Source organism: Sceloporus undulatus, chromosome 5 (genome assembly GCF_019175285.1).
Source record: "Sceloporus undulatus isolate JIND9_A2432 ecotype Alabama chromosome 5, SceUnd_v1.1, whole genome shotgun sequence".
NCBI lineage: Eukaryota > Metazoa > Chordata > Lepidosauria > Squamata > Phrynosomatidae > Sceloporus > Sceloporus undulatus.
In genome coordinates this window covers 99,554,383-99,567,414 of record NC_056526.1, presented here as the reverse complement: position 1 = coordinate 99,567,414, position 13,032 = coordinate 99,554,383, and the positions used below count along the sequence as shown (strand labels likewise).

Below are 13,032 nucleotides of genomic sequence, written 5' to 3'. Positions count from 1 at the left end.
TAGAATAGTTAACAGGTAATTGTGTTCTTATTATGGCAAATTCCCTCAGGGCTCTGCAGGATGTCTGTATGGGATTTGAAGCAACCCCTTAGCAGAAAACCCTGACTTTATGTTTTAAAACACTCATGGGGGAAGGGGGGTTTCTCCTGGGATGGAGAGGAGGCTGTTTGTCTGTTTGTTTCTGATTAAGAATTTTTCTTAACTTCCTGTATTAGTGAGAAACCATCTCTTGGAAGAAACTGTATTTTTTAGTTTCTTCCCTTTAACAGACATTTCTCGTGTGAAAGAAGGGAAGGAGAGGGGAGCCGGCTCTCCTGAGGCTAGCTGACTGAGGTTCCCTGTGTTTCCTAACAGGGACTTAAATAAATATATAAACATAAATATTAGGAGTAAACAGTTATTTTTCAAGATGTGGGAATACCCAATTGTAAAGGAAGTATGACTAGAAAGACAATGATTTCGAATATCTTTTGTAAATAGGTATATATGTTGTTATTATTAGAAGGTAATGTAAGGAAGTAAACTTAGAAAAGGACTGGAATGGCTGTAGTGAAGAAGTTGCAGAGCAACAGCAAACACATCCTACTGGGGCTCTCTCTGTTGAGCCGGCAGACCCTGAGCTAGGGAAGCCTAAGCTCTTGGGGTCCTCTGCCATAGCTACCATCAAGGAAGGGGGGAAAGGCAGGAGAGAGGAGAAGAAGAGAAGGCCAAGAAAACCACTTTCAGTGAAAGGAAAAACTTTGCTGGCTCGAAGAGACACATCCTGCAGGAGCGTAGGCAGGAACAAGACTGAGGCCCAGGGGGGCTAGCTCCTCCCTATATAGGGGGCCTACAGGAGCAAATTGGGAAGAGCTAACCCAGAATACAGGAGGTTAGGACCCTGTCTGCTGGGAAATGTGGCAGTCTAATGCATGGGAGGGTGGCAGTATGATTGGAAGACACAAAGAAGACAGGAGGAGGCGATAGAATGTGAATGAAATGAGGGCTTTCTCTTTACCTTTGCTACCTGATGTGGCTACCACACTCTCCCTCATGGTAAAACTGTTCCCTGGCAACTAGTAAAGATGAAGGCCTTTATATTTGCTCAGGCCATTTAATAAAAACAGATGATTGAAGCTATTAGATATCTAATAAATAATATACTATTAAATAGTTCATTACCTACCACATTCCATCTACTAAACTAGTGACCCGATTAAAACAAAGGTTTAAGATACAAGAAGTATAAACACACTGACTTCTGCTAATCATTGCAGTGTCATCCAAATACTTGCAAACAGGCTCTAGCATAATCCATTCTCATATTTTCCCTGGAATTGAGGTCAGGCTGACTGATCTGTGGTTTTCTGGATCTTCTTTTTACCCTTTGTGAAGAGAAGGACAATATCTGCTTGTCTGCAATCCTCTGGCATCTCACTCATTCATCCTCCAAAATTTCTCAAAAATGATGGCAAAGGATTCAGAGAGTGGGTCAGCATGTTCCTTCAATACTCTCGGATGCAGTTCATCCAGCTCTGCAAGATTAGAATTCATTCAGATCCCTGACTAACTTCTAATCAATCTTAATTTGCAAATTGCATTGTTTGCCAAAGTCTCTGCTAATGCATGGAAACACAGTTGTTGTTGTTGTGCGGGTTTTTTGGGGGGGAGGAGTCAGAAGCAAAATGGGTGTTGAACATTTTGTTGTGATCTGTTAGCAAATCACTATCATTGCTGAGCAGCAGTTCCACTGTTTCGTTAGTAATTCTCTTGCTTCAAATGTACATGAAAAAACTACTTTTTGTTGCTCTCTGCTTGTTTAAGCCAGTCTTAGCTCATTCTGAGGTTTAGCTTTCCTTACAGTATTCCTGCAAGGTTTCTTGGGCCTCATTCCCACTATAGTTTAAACTGGATTGTGATTCAATACGATCCGGTTTAAATGAGCATGGTTCCCACTTAATCTGAATTCGGAAAGGGGAGCCATGCTTTTGACCCATTTAGCCTGCATCAAAAAGACACTGGTTAAATCAGGGTCTTTTGGGTTGAACTGATTTATTTTGGAATAAATTTATTCAGCCCAAGTGAGAACCAGACGGATTAGAATCTGCCCTGGCAGCCCGGCTTCCCCAGCCTCTCTGGCTCAGCCATGCTTCCCTCCAGTCCTCCAGCCTGCCTCCCCATCATCTTCCGGCCTTCCTCCTCATCCTTCAGCCTACCTCTATGTCATCCTCCCAGCCATGCCTCCCCATCCTCTGGCCTGCCTCCCCGTCAAGTTCCCTTCCTTTCCGTCCTCCAGCCTGCACCTCTATCCTCCAGCCTGCCTCCATCATGCTCTCCGGCCTGTCCATCGTTCTCCCAGCCTGTCTCTCCATCCTCCGGCCTACCTCTCCATCCTCCAGCCTGCCTCCTCATCTTTATTGTTGTGTGCTTTCATACTGTTTCCAATTTATGATGAATTTATCACAGGGCTTTCTTGGCAAGATTTGTTTAAAGGAGATTTGCCTTTGTCTTTCTCCTCTTCATCCTGGAGAGAAGTGACCAGTGGGGTGCCACAGGTTCAACATTTTTTACCAACAACATGGATGATGGAACAGAAGGCATGTTTATCAAAATTGGAGATGACACCAAATTAGGAGGCGCAGCTAATACCCCAGAGGACAAGATCAGATTTCAAAATAAACTTAACAGATTAGGGAGCTGGGCCAGAACTAACAAAATGAATTTCAACAGGGAGAAATTCAAGGTACTACATATAGGGAGAAAAAAAATGAAAGGCACAGACATAGGATAGGTGACACCTGACTTGGCAATAGTACATGAGAAAGGGAGCTATTAATCTTAGTGGACCGCAAGTTGAATATGGGTCAACAGTGTGATGTGGCAGCTAAAAATGTCAATGCAATTCTAGGCTGCATCAATAGGACTGCTGTGTCTAGTTTGATGGAAGGAATAGTGCCACTCTATTCTGTTTTGAACAGGCCTCACCTAGAATACTGTGTCCAGTTCTGGGTACCACAGTTCAAAAAGGATGTTGAGAAGCTACAGCATGTCCAGAGAAGGGTGACTAAAATGATAAAAAGTCTGAAAACCATGCCCTATGAGGAGAGACTTAGGGAGAAGGGTAAGTTTTGGCAAGGGAAGAGAAGGTAAGCGTTGTTATGATAGCCATGCCTAAATATTTCAAGGGATATCATATTGAGGATGGAGCAAGCTTGTTTTCTGCTACTCCATAGCCTAGGCCACGGAACAATAGATGCAGCGGGATATAGAGTTGGAAGAGACCGCAAGGGCCATCCAGTCCAACCTCCTGCCATCCAGGAAATCCAAATCAAAGCATCCCCGACAGATGGCCATCCAACCTCTGTTTAAAGACCTCCAGGGAAGGAGACTCCACTCCACTTGATGTTCACTCTACTGATTGTATTCTATGGCACAGCCTCTGGGCAGTAGCTATCTTGTAGTCAAACCATGCTTCTGTCACAACTTTTAATGAATGGGAAAATCCCATGAATAGCTGTCAATTGTGCAATTAACCTGTTATTGAAGTACTGTATGTGCGATAGGTAATTCACAGAGAAGGGCATTTAAACAGCATTCAGTGCACACGCACCCCCCCCCTCAATGAAGGTATGACTACTTAATCTCGAATAGCTGATGAGAGGAAACAGAATGGTAGTGTGAAAAGATCAATTATCAACCTGTTATCAATTTGCAATTGTGTGGTAATGTTGTTGCTGTTTCAGGCGTTTAAAAAGTTGCAACAACATCGGGAGGGAAGCTTCATGTGATAATCTTCTTAGTCTCCCAGCACACATCAAGGTAATTGCATTTATCCATAACTACTAAACCTTGCATCTTGGATAGTTCTGAGATTTATTTTGAGCAAAGGCATCATCCATTATGTCATCTTGATTTGGTGGCCTTTAGTAAACCCCCAGCACATTGTTGCATTTATTTCTTTTGCCATTTATTTTTACACAGATACCCTCTACTGGTTCATTCTGATCACTGTTGTATATTTCTGCCCAAGTGAATTAGATTTTGACATAAAATGCCACTCCCCCTCCTTTTCGTCCACATATATTCTTTTTGAACAGACTATAGGTTTTGATTGTTACATTCCAATCATGGGAGTCATCCCATGAAGTCTCCGTTATACCTATAAGATCATATTTACATTCCTGCAATAGGACTTCAAGCTTGTCTTGTTTGTTTCCTAAACTCTGCGCTGGCACATAGACATCTAGCACCTGGTTTGTTCTCACAAACAAGCAGAAATGTCATATAGAGTTTGACAGAATTAATCACTAGAAAATCTTCTTCTACATACCTTTTCAAAACTTTTGAGTTTGATTTCATATCGTAGCTCTGCATCTGAAGGGATCTGAAACTTCTGTTTTCCAGCACTTCCAAAACCATAGCTGTGAGAAAATCAAGAATCATTTAAGAGCTAAATCAATCCATTCTTTCTCCCTCAAAATATTTTCAGACATATCACACTATCCCTCAATCAAGAAACTAAGCTTAGAATGCTGTTCAAACATTTCAGCACATTATTTTTATTATTTTTTTAAAAAGAGTAGAACAGCGGTCGGCAACCCCTGGCCTGCAGGCCAGATGCGGCCCGCGGAGGCCTTTCCGCTGGCCCCTGCCTTCCTCGGCCGCCGCCGATTGCGGCTTTTACCAGATCCCAGTGCCGGCATTTTGTTTTCCAAAATGGCGGTGAAGTCTCGCACGACCTTCCCTGAGGTCGCGCGAGACTTCGATGCCATTTTGGAAGACAAAATGGCGGCAGCCTAGAGGCAAAGTCTCGCGCAACCTCGCTGAGACCCCCTGCGGCCGCTGGAGCCCTCCAGGAGGTCCGGCGGCAGCAGCAGGCCTCTGGGAGGCCCAATACCATTGCTGGGGCCCTCCAAGAGGGCTCCGGCGGTGGCTGCGACCCTCTGGGAGGCCCGATGCCTTCGCTGGGGCCTTCCAAGAGGCCCGTTGCCATCGCTGGGGCCCTCCAAGAGGGCTCCGGTGGTGGCAGCGACCCTCTGGGAGGCCCGATGCCGTCGCCGGGGCCCTCTTGAAGGGCCCCAGCGACAGCAAAAGGGCTAGCAAAGAGGAGGAGGCCTCCAGCGCTGGCACCCCCCCGCTGGCTTTTTTGCCGGCCTCTGACGGGGCCTGGGGCCCCGCCAGGGGCCGACAAAGAGGGGGAGGCCTCTTGCGCTGGCGGCCCCCGCCGGCTCTTTCCCGGCCTCTGACAGGGCCTGGGGCCCTGTCAGGGGCCGGCAAAGAGGAGGAGGCCTGGACCCCGGGGGGTGGAAGCTCCGCCCCCGGCATGCGGCTCTGCCCCCGGAGGGTGGAAGCTCCACCCCAGCATGCGTCCCCACCCCTGGAGGGTGGAAGCTCCACCCCCCGGCTTCGGCCCCCCAGTTGTCTGAGGGACAGCAACCTGGCCCCCGGCTCAAAAAGGTTGCCTACCCCTGGAGTAGAATATGTTAACATCACTGTTACATCCAAAATAACATGCAAAAGGTGTTCTTCTCATTGTCCCAAATCTAACAGTTCATTAATATAAATGACTTCCAACATGTCACTTCCAAGATCTGCCAAGAAGAATTCTACTAATCAGTTTTAAGAGGATACTACTAAATTCTCAAATTTAGACTCATCTCAAGAATAGGCTGTATCTCATTCATTCACTCATTCATTCATTCACTCAAGGAAAAGGTGTGGAAGAATGACTTTAAAGCTATACCTGGGTTTGAGATATATAACACACTCTTCCAACTTCTCCATTTTCTGCAGTGCTTTGTCCAGGCCAGGAGGAAGATCGTAATTTTCTCCCTCTCCTACTTCAAACCGCAGTTCACGTTTGTCAAATACTCTGTCTCCATGCCAACCTTCTACCTCAACTGGTACAAAAAAGTAGCATATTTAGATGGGAGTATAGAGAATCTGTCTTACAAATAACTCCCAACACTGTAAAGTATTGTGCAAAGCATAATTATCTCATATAGTCTTAGTGCAGAGAGTGGACATAGTACACTTCCCCGATAGGGCTATGAAATACCAGGAAAAAGAGTTTCAAATTATTAGGCAGGGCTGGGCAAAGTACAATTCTGGGGCCACATATAGCCTCCCTGTTTTTGTGGCCTCAGTCCTCCCAGGTTGACTGTCCTATCTTTGACAACAAACAAAAGAGTGAATTGTCTTTCCTAGAAACCTTCAGGTATGGCAATTCACCTTTTAAATAGGTTGCTGTCTTTCCTCCCACCCACTGTTTAACATTTATCACATAAAGCATCAGAACATTGTTTTGACATTAAACATACCCATTTTTCAAGTCTAGCTATTTCTGTTTAATTTTATGCTGTCATCTAGCCCCTGGAAGGTCCTGGAGCAGAAAAATGGACTCAACCAACTGCAGTTGCCCAACCCTATCCTAAGCCAAGATACACAAACAAAATGTATAATGTTTCTGAGTTACACAGGACTATTTATCTGACATAAAAGAAAGCTCAATTCCACAGGCATAAACTAGTATTAATAAGGAATTTTGATGCGCACATTATGTACAACTGGTTATTGTGCCGTTATGCCTCTTAAAAAAGCAGCACACCGACTGCCAATAGGAGATATTACCTGTACATTAACTTTTCTACAGAGAGTTAAATCAGTTCATATAACCTAAGAGTGAACTTCCAACAGCTGTAACGTAACATAACATGCATACCAGTCAATCTCCTCCGTGCTTTTGGTAGGCTTCACATTGTGGACTATTTCTCATTACTCCTGCTCTTACTGTAGCTCCTTCAATGTAACTTGGAAAAGTTAATAAAGTACCTTTCAACAACATTTAATGCTCTCCTTCTTCATGTGGATATTTGAGATAGAAGGAGCTTGCACTGTTTCCCTTCTTTTTTTTTTAAATAAAAATAGAACACTGCATACTTATAAAAGGATCACTAACACCTTTTGTCCTCTGCAATATACAGCAAGGAAAAGCAGTGTGCAAAAGCTTAATTTTCTCACTTTGAAAGGAACATAGTAGCACAGCCTCTGCACATTTCAGGCACCTCAATAAAGTCAAAAGAGCTCCTGTGGCTGTGGGAGCTTTGTTAGTCCTGCTCAAGTGGAAGAAAAGAAAACAGGAGAAGCAGCAATTGCTGCTAATCATGTAAATTTATGACAGGCAATCTCTTGCACACTATGATGATTTTCTACAGTGATGGCTAAACCTGAATTAAATTTGCTGGCATTCAACATTTCAGCTGCAAAGCTAGGAAATAATCTGTTGTCGTAACGTTTATACAGAGTTCTGACAGTGGTTGTAAAGTCAGCTTGTTTTTCAATCTCTTATCACAATGAAGTTTGAAAATACATATCAGTATGACATGTGGCACAAAGAATCTTGGTTCAGGATATCATCTAGTCAAATGTCAGTACCTTGTGTGTGAACATGTGAAATTCTGAGAATTCACCATGAACCATGAATTCTCCATCTTGTACACTACATTTTATCTGTAAAATATGTGCATGTGTGAGTATAAGTTTTCTATGTTTTTTTAGTTGTATAATCCATTTTGTGAGTTCAGTCGTAGACTGGTTTGGCTCTTCTTCAAGAGGTCTCAACTCCAAATATTGTAAGATCTCTGCAATAGATATACTTAATTTGCAATCTGTGAAAAACAGTGGATTACAGGATTCTTTAAAACGATCTATTCCAGCTTTTTTAAAAATGAGACTAAATAGTTGTACAGATCGGCAAGAAACGCCAGCGTCAGGGTGGAGCTGGGTGTGGCAACTGCCCACGGCCTGCCCCGACTCTGTCCCCAAAGCGGCGTCACACCACCTGCCCACCCAGACGGAGGGCAGTATCGTGACGTATCTGCAGCACAGCATTTACACACGATGCGCTGAAGAAATGCAGAAGAGCTGCCACGTCTACAAAAAGAGAAGCTTTTTTTTTTCTTTCCCAAATAGGAGCTGCACATTGCCTCTTCTTTTGGGGCTGGAAAAACGTGTACGGTTGCCCTATCCGGCAAGCAAAGGGGAGGCACATTGCTGCTCCTTTAGGGCCATCTGTTTTCAGCTTAAGTCCCCCCAAAAGATGACAATGATAACAATGACATAGAGAAGAACTGGAAATGACATTTAAAAAGAGCAACAAAAACAATGCGTAACTCCTTCTTGAGGAAACACTGCCACATGTGGGACTTTTTAATTTAGAAAAAAGGCAGGAAAAGTGGAGGCCATGATGGAGGGGTATGAATTTATCCACTCTGAGGAAGTAGGCTCCAACCTACAAAAGCTTATGCTACCAACTTCGTTCTTTCAGTTAGTCTCAAAAGTCTTACAAGATCCCTTTGCATGTTGATTTTCCAGACTCATACGGCTATGTCTTTGAACTGCCACTGCAAGATGTGATGATGGCTACCAAAACTAGATACATTTAAACAGAACTGGATAAATGCATGGAGGATAAGGCTATCAGCTACTACTACTCATGGTATGCTATCTCCAGAATCACAGGTAGTGTGACCCTGAATGCCAGCTGCTTGAAAACAACTGCAAGATAATAAGGAGGGGATTTTGCCCCAGAGAATGGTTGCGATGAGAGAATGTGCACTCCTGAACTTAAGCTGCAAGCAGTTACATCTGAACTAGCTACTGGGCTCTGGACTCATAAGCATCCCATTTAATATCTTTCTACAAATAGCATTCACACTTCTCCGGACACTTACTTTCTACTAGGGCTCCTTCATTAGGTTTGGAGTAGCCTTCTCCTTTTTTACGGATTCGTCGAATTATTCCACCATCTTCGTCGTCTGTGAGATCCTTCCCTTTGAACTCAAATAGTTCTATCTAGAGAAGAGAATAGGACAATGGAAACTCAGAGTTTATAAAATTCTGTAGGGCTTGCCTAACCCTGAAGTAAGAGAAGGAAGTACAATATTCTCTTATTAAATAATTTACTGCCTAACACATTAAAATTCAAATAATTATACTTTTTACACAGATAATAGCAACAGTTATGTCAAACCACATAGAAACAAAAAGGCAAGGAAATATAAATACAGATCAGGCTAATGCCAATTGTATCCTGAAAGCCTTGCTTTATTTTTTTACTTGCTTATTATTGTGATGTAGTTATTTTGTAGCTAATCTTATGTGCGGTAAAGACTGGAGTACAGCTTCCTCACATTTCTATTCTATTATTATGTATCTGGAATACACAACTCACCATAAAAAGTAGGCAAGGCATTTCTCCAAGTTACATAGTTTTACGACTCCTTTTTTAAAGAATAAGATGCCATTCATTCTCTCCCACCCCCCAAAATGTTTTCAGATTTCTTAATTCCGAATATTTATGGACTGTGATTTTTAAAAGTGTCCCTCTTTCTGCATTTCATTTGTACATTTTCAGATGTATCTGTAATTGGTGTGGAAGGAACTGAACTTCTATATTTCTGTGCTTCATGGCACAGAAGCAAATCACAACAGAGAGCTCTGTGCAACCTATATCTGTGTGACTTTGCTTTCTGTGGAGGAATTGCTTGGGGAATAGTTCTCTGTCTTCCTTCACAACCTGATTCCTTCTATGCCTCACTGCGTTAGTGGTGGATATTACCAGCAGGCAGGACCTTGACTACAGAAGTCATTATCCAAATAAATAAGCTACTTCTCTTGTCCTTTGTATTTGGGTGATTAAAATATTTTTATTCTGGAAAACAGTTGAGGGCTTTAGGCAAATTAGGCTTTAAGCAAATATTAAACTTCATTTAATACCACTGTAATCTCTTATTGTGCCTCTTGAACTACCTTTTCTTTTTACTTTATCACACTACAGTGTTATACTACTATTATTCCACTTTTAACTGCCAAGGCTGCCTCCTGTTGAAGCCTGGGATTTGTAGTTTAAGGGGGTGGGGCATTTAGAATACTCAGCCCAAGAGTTCTTAAGCCTCACAAAACAACAAACCCCAGAATTCTACATGAGGCAGCCACAGCAGTTGATTTGATTTTATTCTCGTTTTTCCCAATTTGTAAACTGCCTTGAGGGCTTCTTTGTTCCAAAAGGCATGGTGAAATCCAAATAAATTACCTTTTTACATATGTGCAATCAGAGCTTTTTCAGAATGTGCAACTAAATATAAAATATGAATTTCTATGGAAAAATATTCTGTTCTGCAAGAGTGTCTGAATGTTCAAATTTCAAATGATGAAAAATTGTGTTATGCCAACTTTACATAAAAACAACTAAAAACACAAGGTCCAAAACTCATGGGCCAAATAAAGTGCCTTCTGTGTGCTTTGGGGGCATAGCATTCAAACAACACATGCCCCCAAACCTCCTGGAAGTTGCTCTGAGGCCACCTAAGGCAGCCCAAACCCATCCAAAAAGGAGCAGTAAAAAGCTACTCCTGCCAGTAGCCCATTCGGGACCATGGCAGCAGTCAGTTTCAAGACCACGGTGTCCAGTTGCCATAGTCCTTGAGTGATCAGAGCCAGAGCAGCCTCTGGCCTCTCCTTTTGCCCCATCTGCTTCCCCCCAAAGTGAACTGTAAAGTGAGTAGTCTGGAATCCTCTGGAACCCAACCTTGATCAGGCATATGTACAGTGCAGCCGTGTCATATGCAGGTGCCCTATACACAGCTTTCAGCTTGTACTGAAAGCTGCGTGACAAGGGGGAAATAGTGAGCATGCCCCCGCTCACGAACCCCATTAGTTTCAATAGGACTCGAGCATACATTGAATTTGTCGTACACGGGGGGCAGAATGGATCCCCCACATAAGACAAGGGCACACTGTATTTATATTGTCACTAACAAAAACACTCCCTGCAAGCTCCACTGCTGCTCTCCACAGACTATTCATCAGTGTTTCTAAGATGAAGGAAAATATTTTAGAGCAGAGGTGGGTAAGCTTCAGAGATCCAACAGCCATTGTTATGTCCCAAACACCTGCCACAAGTGGCAGCAGCCTTGTTTAACAAAAACAAAAGTGACCAGAAATCCACTTCTTGTCTAGCTTATACCTGAGGGGGTGGGGACAAAGCATTTAATGCTCCTGGAGACATTCAGGTCCAGAAATGATTGTTTTTCTGCCAAAATGTTATTTTCCCCTACTGAGGCAAGTGGGTTGTTCAGAAGATTCCCACCTATTTAGATGATGGAGCTTCTTTCTTGATAAATCAGGTGAAGCTCTTAATATTATGATGAGGACAATAATTATTACAGCTTTTTATGCAGGGATATTAGCACAACTAGTCTTGTTGCCAATGGAAAAATAATGCCTTGAGGAGCCCTGGTGGTGCAGTGGTTAAATGCCTGTACTGCAGCCACTCACTCAAAACCATAAGGTTGCGAGTTCAAGATCAGCAAAAGGGCTCAAGCTAGACTCAGGCTTGCATTCTTCCGAGGTCGCTAAAATGAATACCAGATTGATGGGGGCAAATTGGCTTACAGTTGTAAACCGCTTATACATTGCTTAGGCGGTATGAAGCGGTATATAAATGAAGTTTGTTTGTTTGTTTTGTTTGTTTCAAGATAATGTACAGAAACAACATTATCAAGTTTCAAAATAGAACATCTACCTCCAGATTTATTGCTTAACGAGAGGTCATTAGAACACAAAATGTTACTTGCAAAGTACCAGGTCTTCCATAAATGCTTTAGTCTTCCACAAATGGAAACATGGCCTTGCATCTTGCTTACTATAAGTCAAAACTGCCAACACAGAGAATTACATATTTTTTAAAAGAACTGTACAAGTTCAAACTCATTTTCTTTTCACATGAAATCAGTAGTTTTAATAATAACATTTAATGTACACATTACACCAAATTAATATTTCTCACTGTAAATTTTTAAATTTCCTGTTTAGGTCTGGCTTCTGTTTTCTTCGCTTTTATGTAAAACTTGAACATAACAGACCTCTGCATTTCTCATACCACACTTCAAATCTCGAGCATTTTCTCCTACTCTCTTTATGCTTCTAAAGATCATGAAATGTAACTCTAAGCAACAAAGTACATGTAATCATATATGCACACATGTACACAGAAAAAAAGACAGACTGTGAATTAGAATGACATATAAGGACAAAATTATCTTCCTTTTAAAAAATCTGACAGGGACTTCCAGGTTGAAGATGGTGGAGTAAATCAGTCCACAGAGCTCCTCCACTTTGGGGACAGAGCTTTATGGGGTATATGACAGCTTGTCAGGGAATTATCTTGCATGCGAGGAAGGGATCATGCATGTGTGTCCGACTACCTGTTCCTGGCAGCCAGGCGACAAAGCTGTTGCTGCCAACTGTGTTTGGAATGGAAGGGATAGGGATGATAAGATAAAACCCCACTGTGTCAAGCCCCCCCAAAAGAGCTTTTAAACTCAGTGCAATCAAATTCCTTAAATTCCTAAGATAATTTCATGAAAATGTCTCTGGTTTGATGGGACTGTTAACCTTCTACATTTAACTTCTATAGGTTAATCAATGAGTAATCATTTCACCTCTGCTCATGTAATCAACAAGTAGGCCCTTTCAGTTATTCTAAATTTAATGTTTTTAAATTTAAAGGACTTTAAAGAATAAAATGTTGGAATATAATTTTACATTGAAGCTTTCCCATTTGCTTTTTAATTTGCAAAATATACAGGTTGAGTCTCCCTTACCTAGAATTCCAAAATTTGAAATCTTCCAAAAACTAAAACATTTTTCATGGGAGACAGCTTTGCCTTCTGATGGTTCGATGTACAAAACCTTGTTTCGTGCACCAAATTATTAAAAATATTGTATAAAATTACTTTCAGGCTATGTGTATAATGAGTATATGAAACATAAATGAATTTTGTATTTAGACCCATCTCCAAGCTATCTCCCCCTCCCCCCCCAAACACACACATATTGAAAACTAGCAATATACACACATGATGTGAAACCACCAGATTATGCAAGGCTTACATAAATTAACAAAAACATTTTGACCCTTCTAACTAAAGCTTTTCCCATAACGTATCTAGATTTTTCACCCTGCCAGTCTCCTACATTTATTATGATTCC

At 42.0% G+C, this 13,032-nt stretch overlaps 1 protein-coding gene across 1 annotated transcript in view; it reads right to left on the bottom strand.

Annotated features, from left to right (window-relative positions):
* Positions 1–13,032, bottom strand: part of FKBP4 (FKBP prolyl isomerase 4) — a 54,894-nt gene that overhangs the window by 16,196 nt on the left and 25,666 nt on the right. Inside the window, exons 4-6 of the mRNA XM_042470912.1 lie at positions 8,712–8,832; positions 5,723–5,879; positions 4,310–4,400 (exon numbers count right to left, since the gene is read on the bottom strand). Of these exons, the coding sequence (XP_042326846.1) occupies positions 4,310–4,400; positions 5,723–5,879; positions 8,712–8,832 (369 nt within the window). The remainder of the gene's footprint in view (positions 1–4,309; positions 4,401–5,722; positions 5,880–8,711; positions 8,833–13,032) is intronic.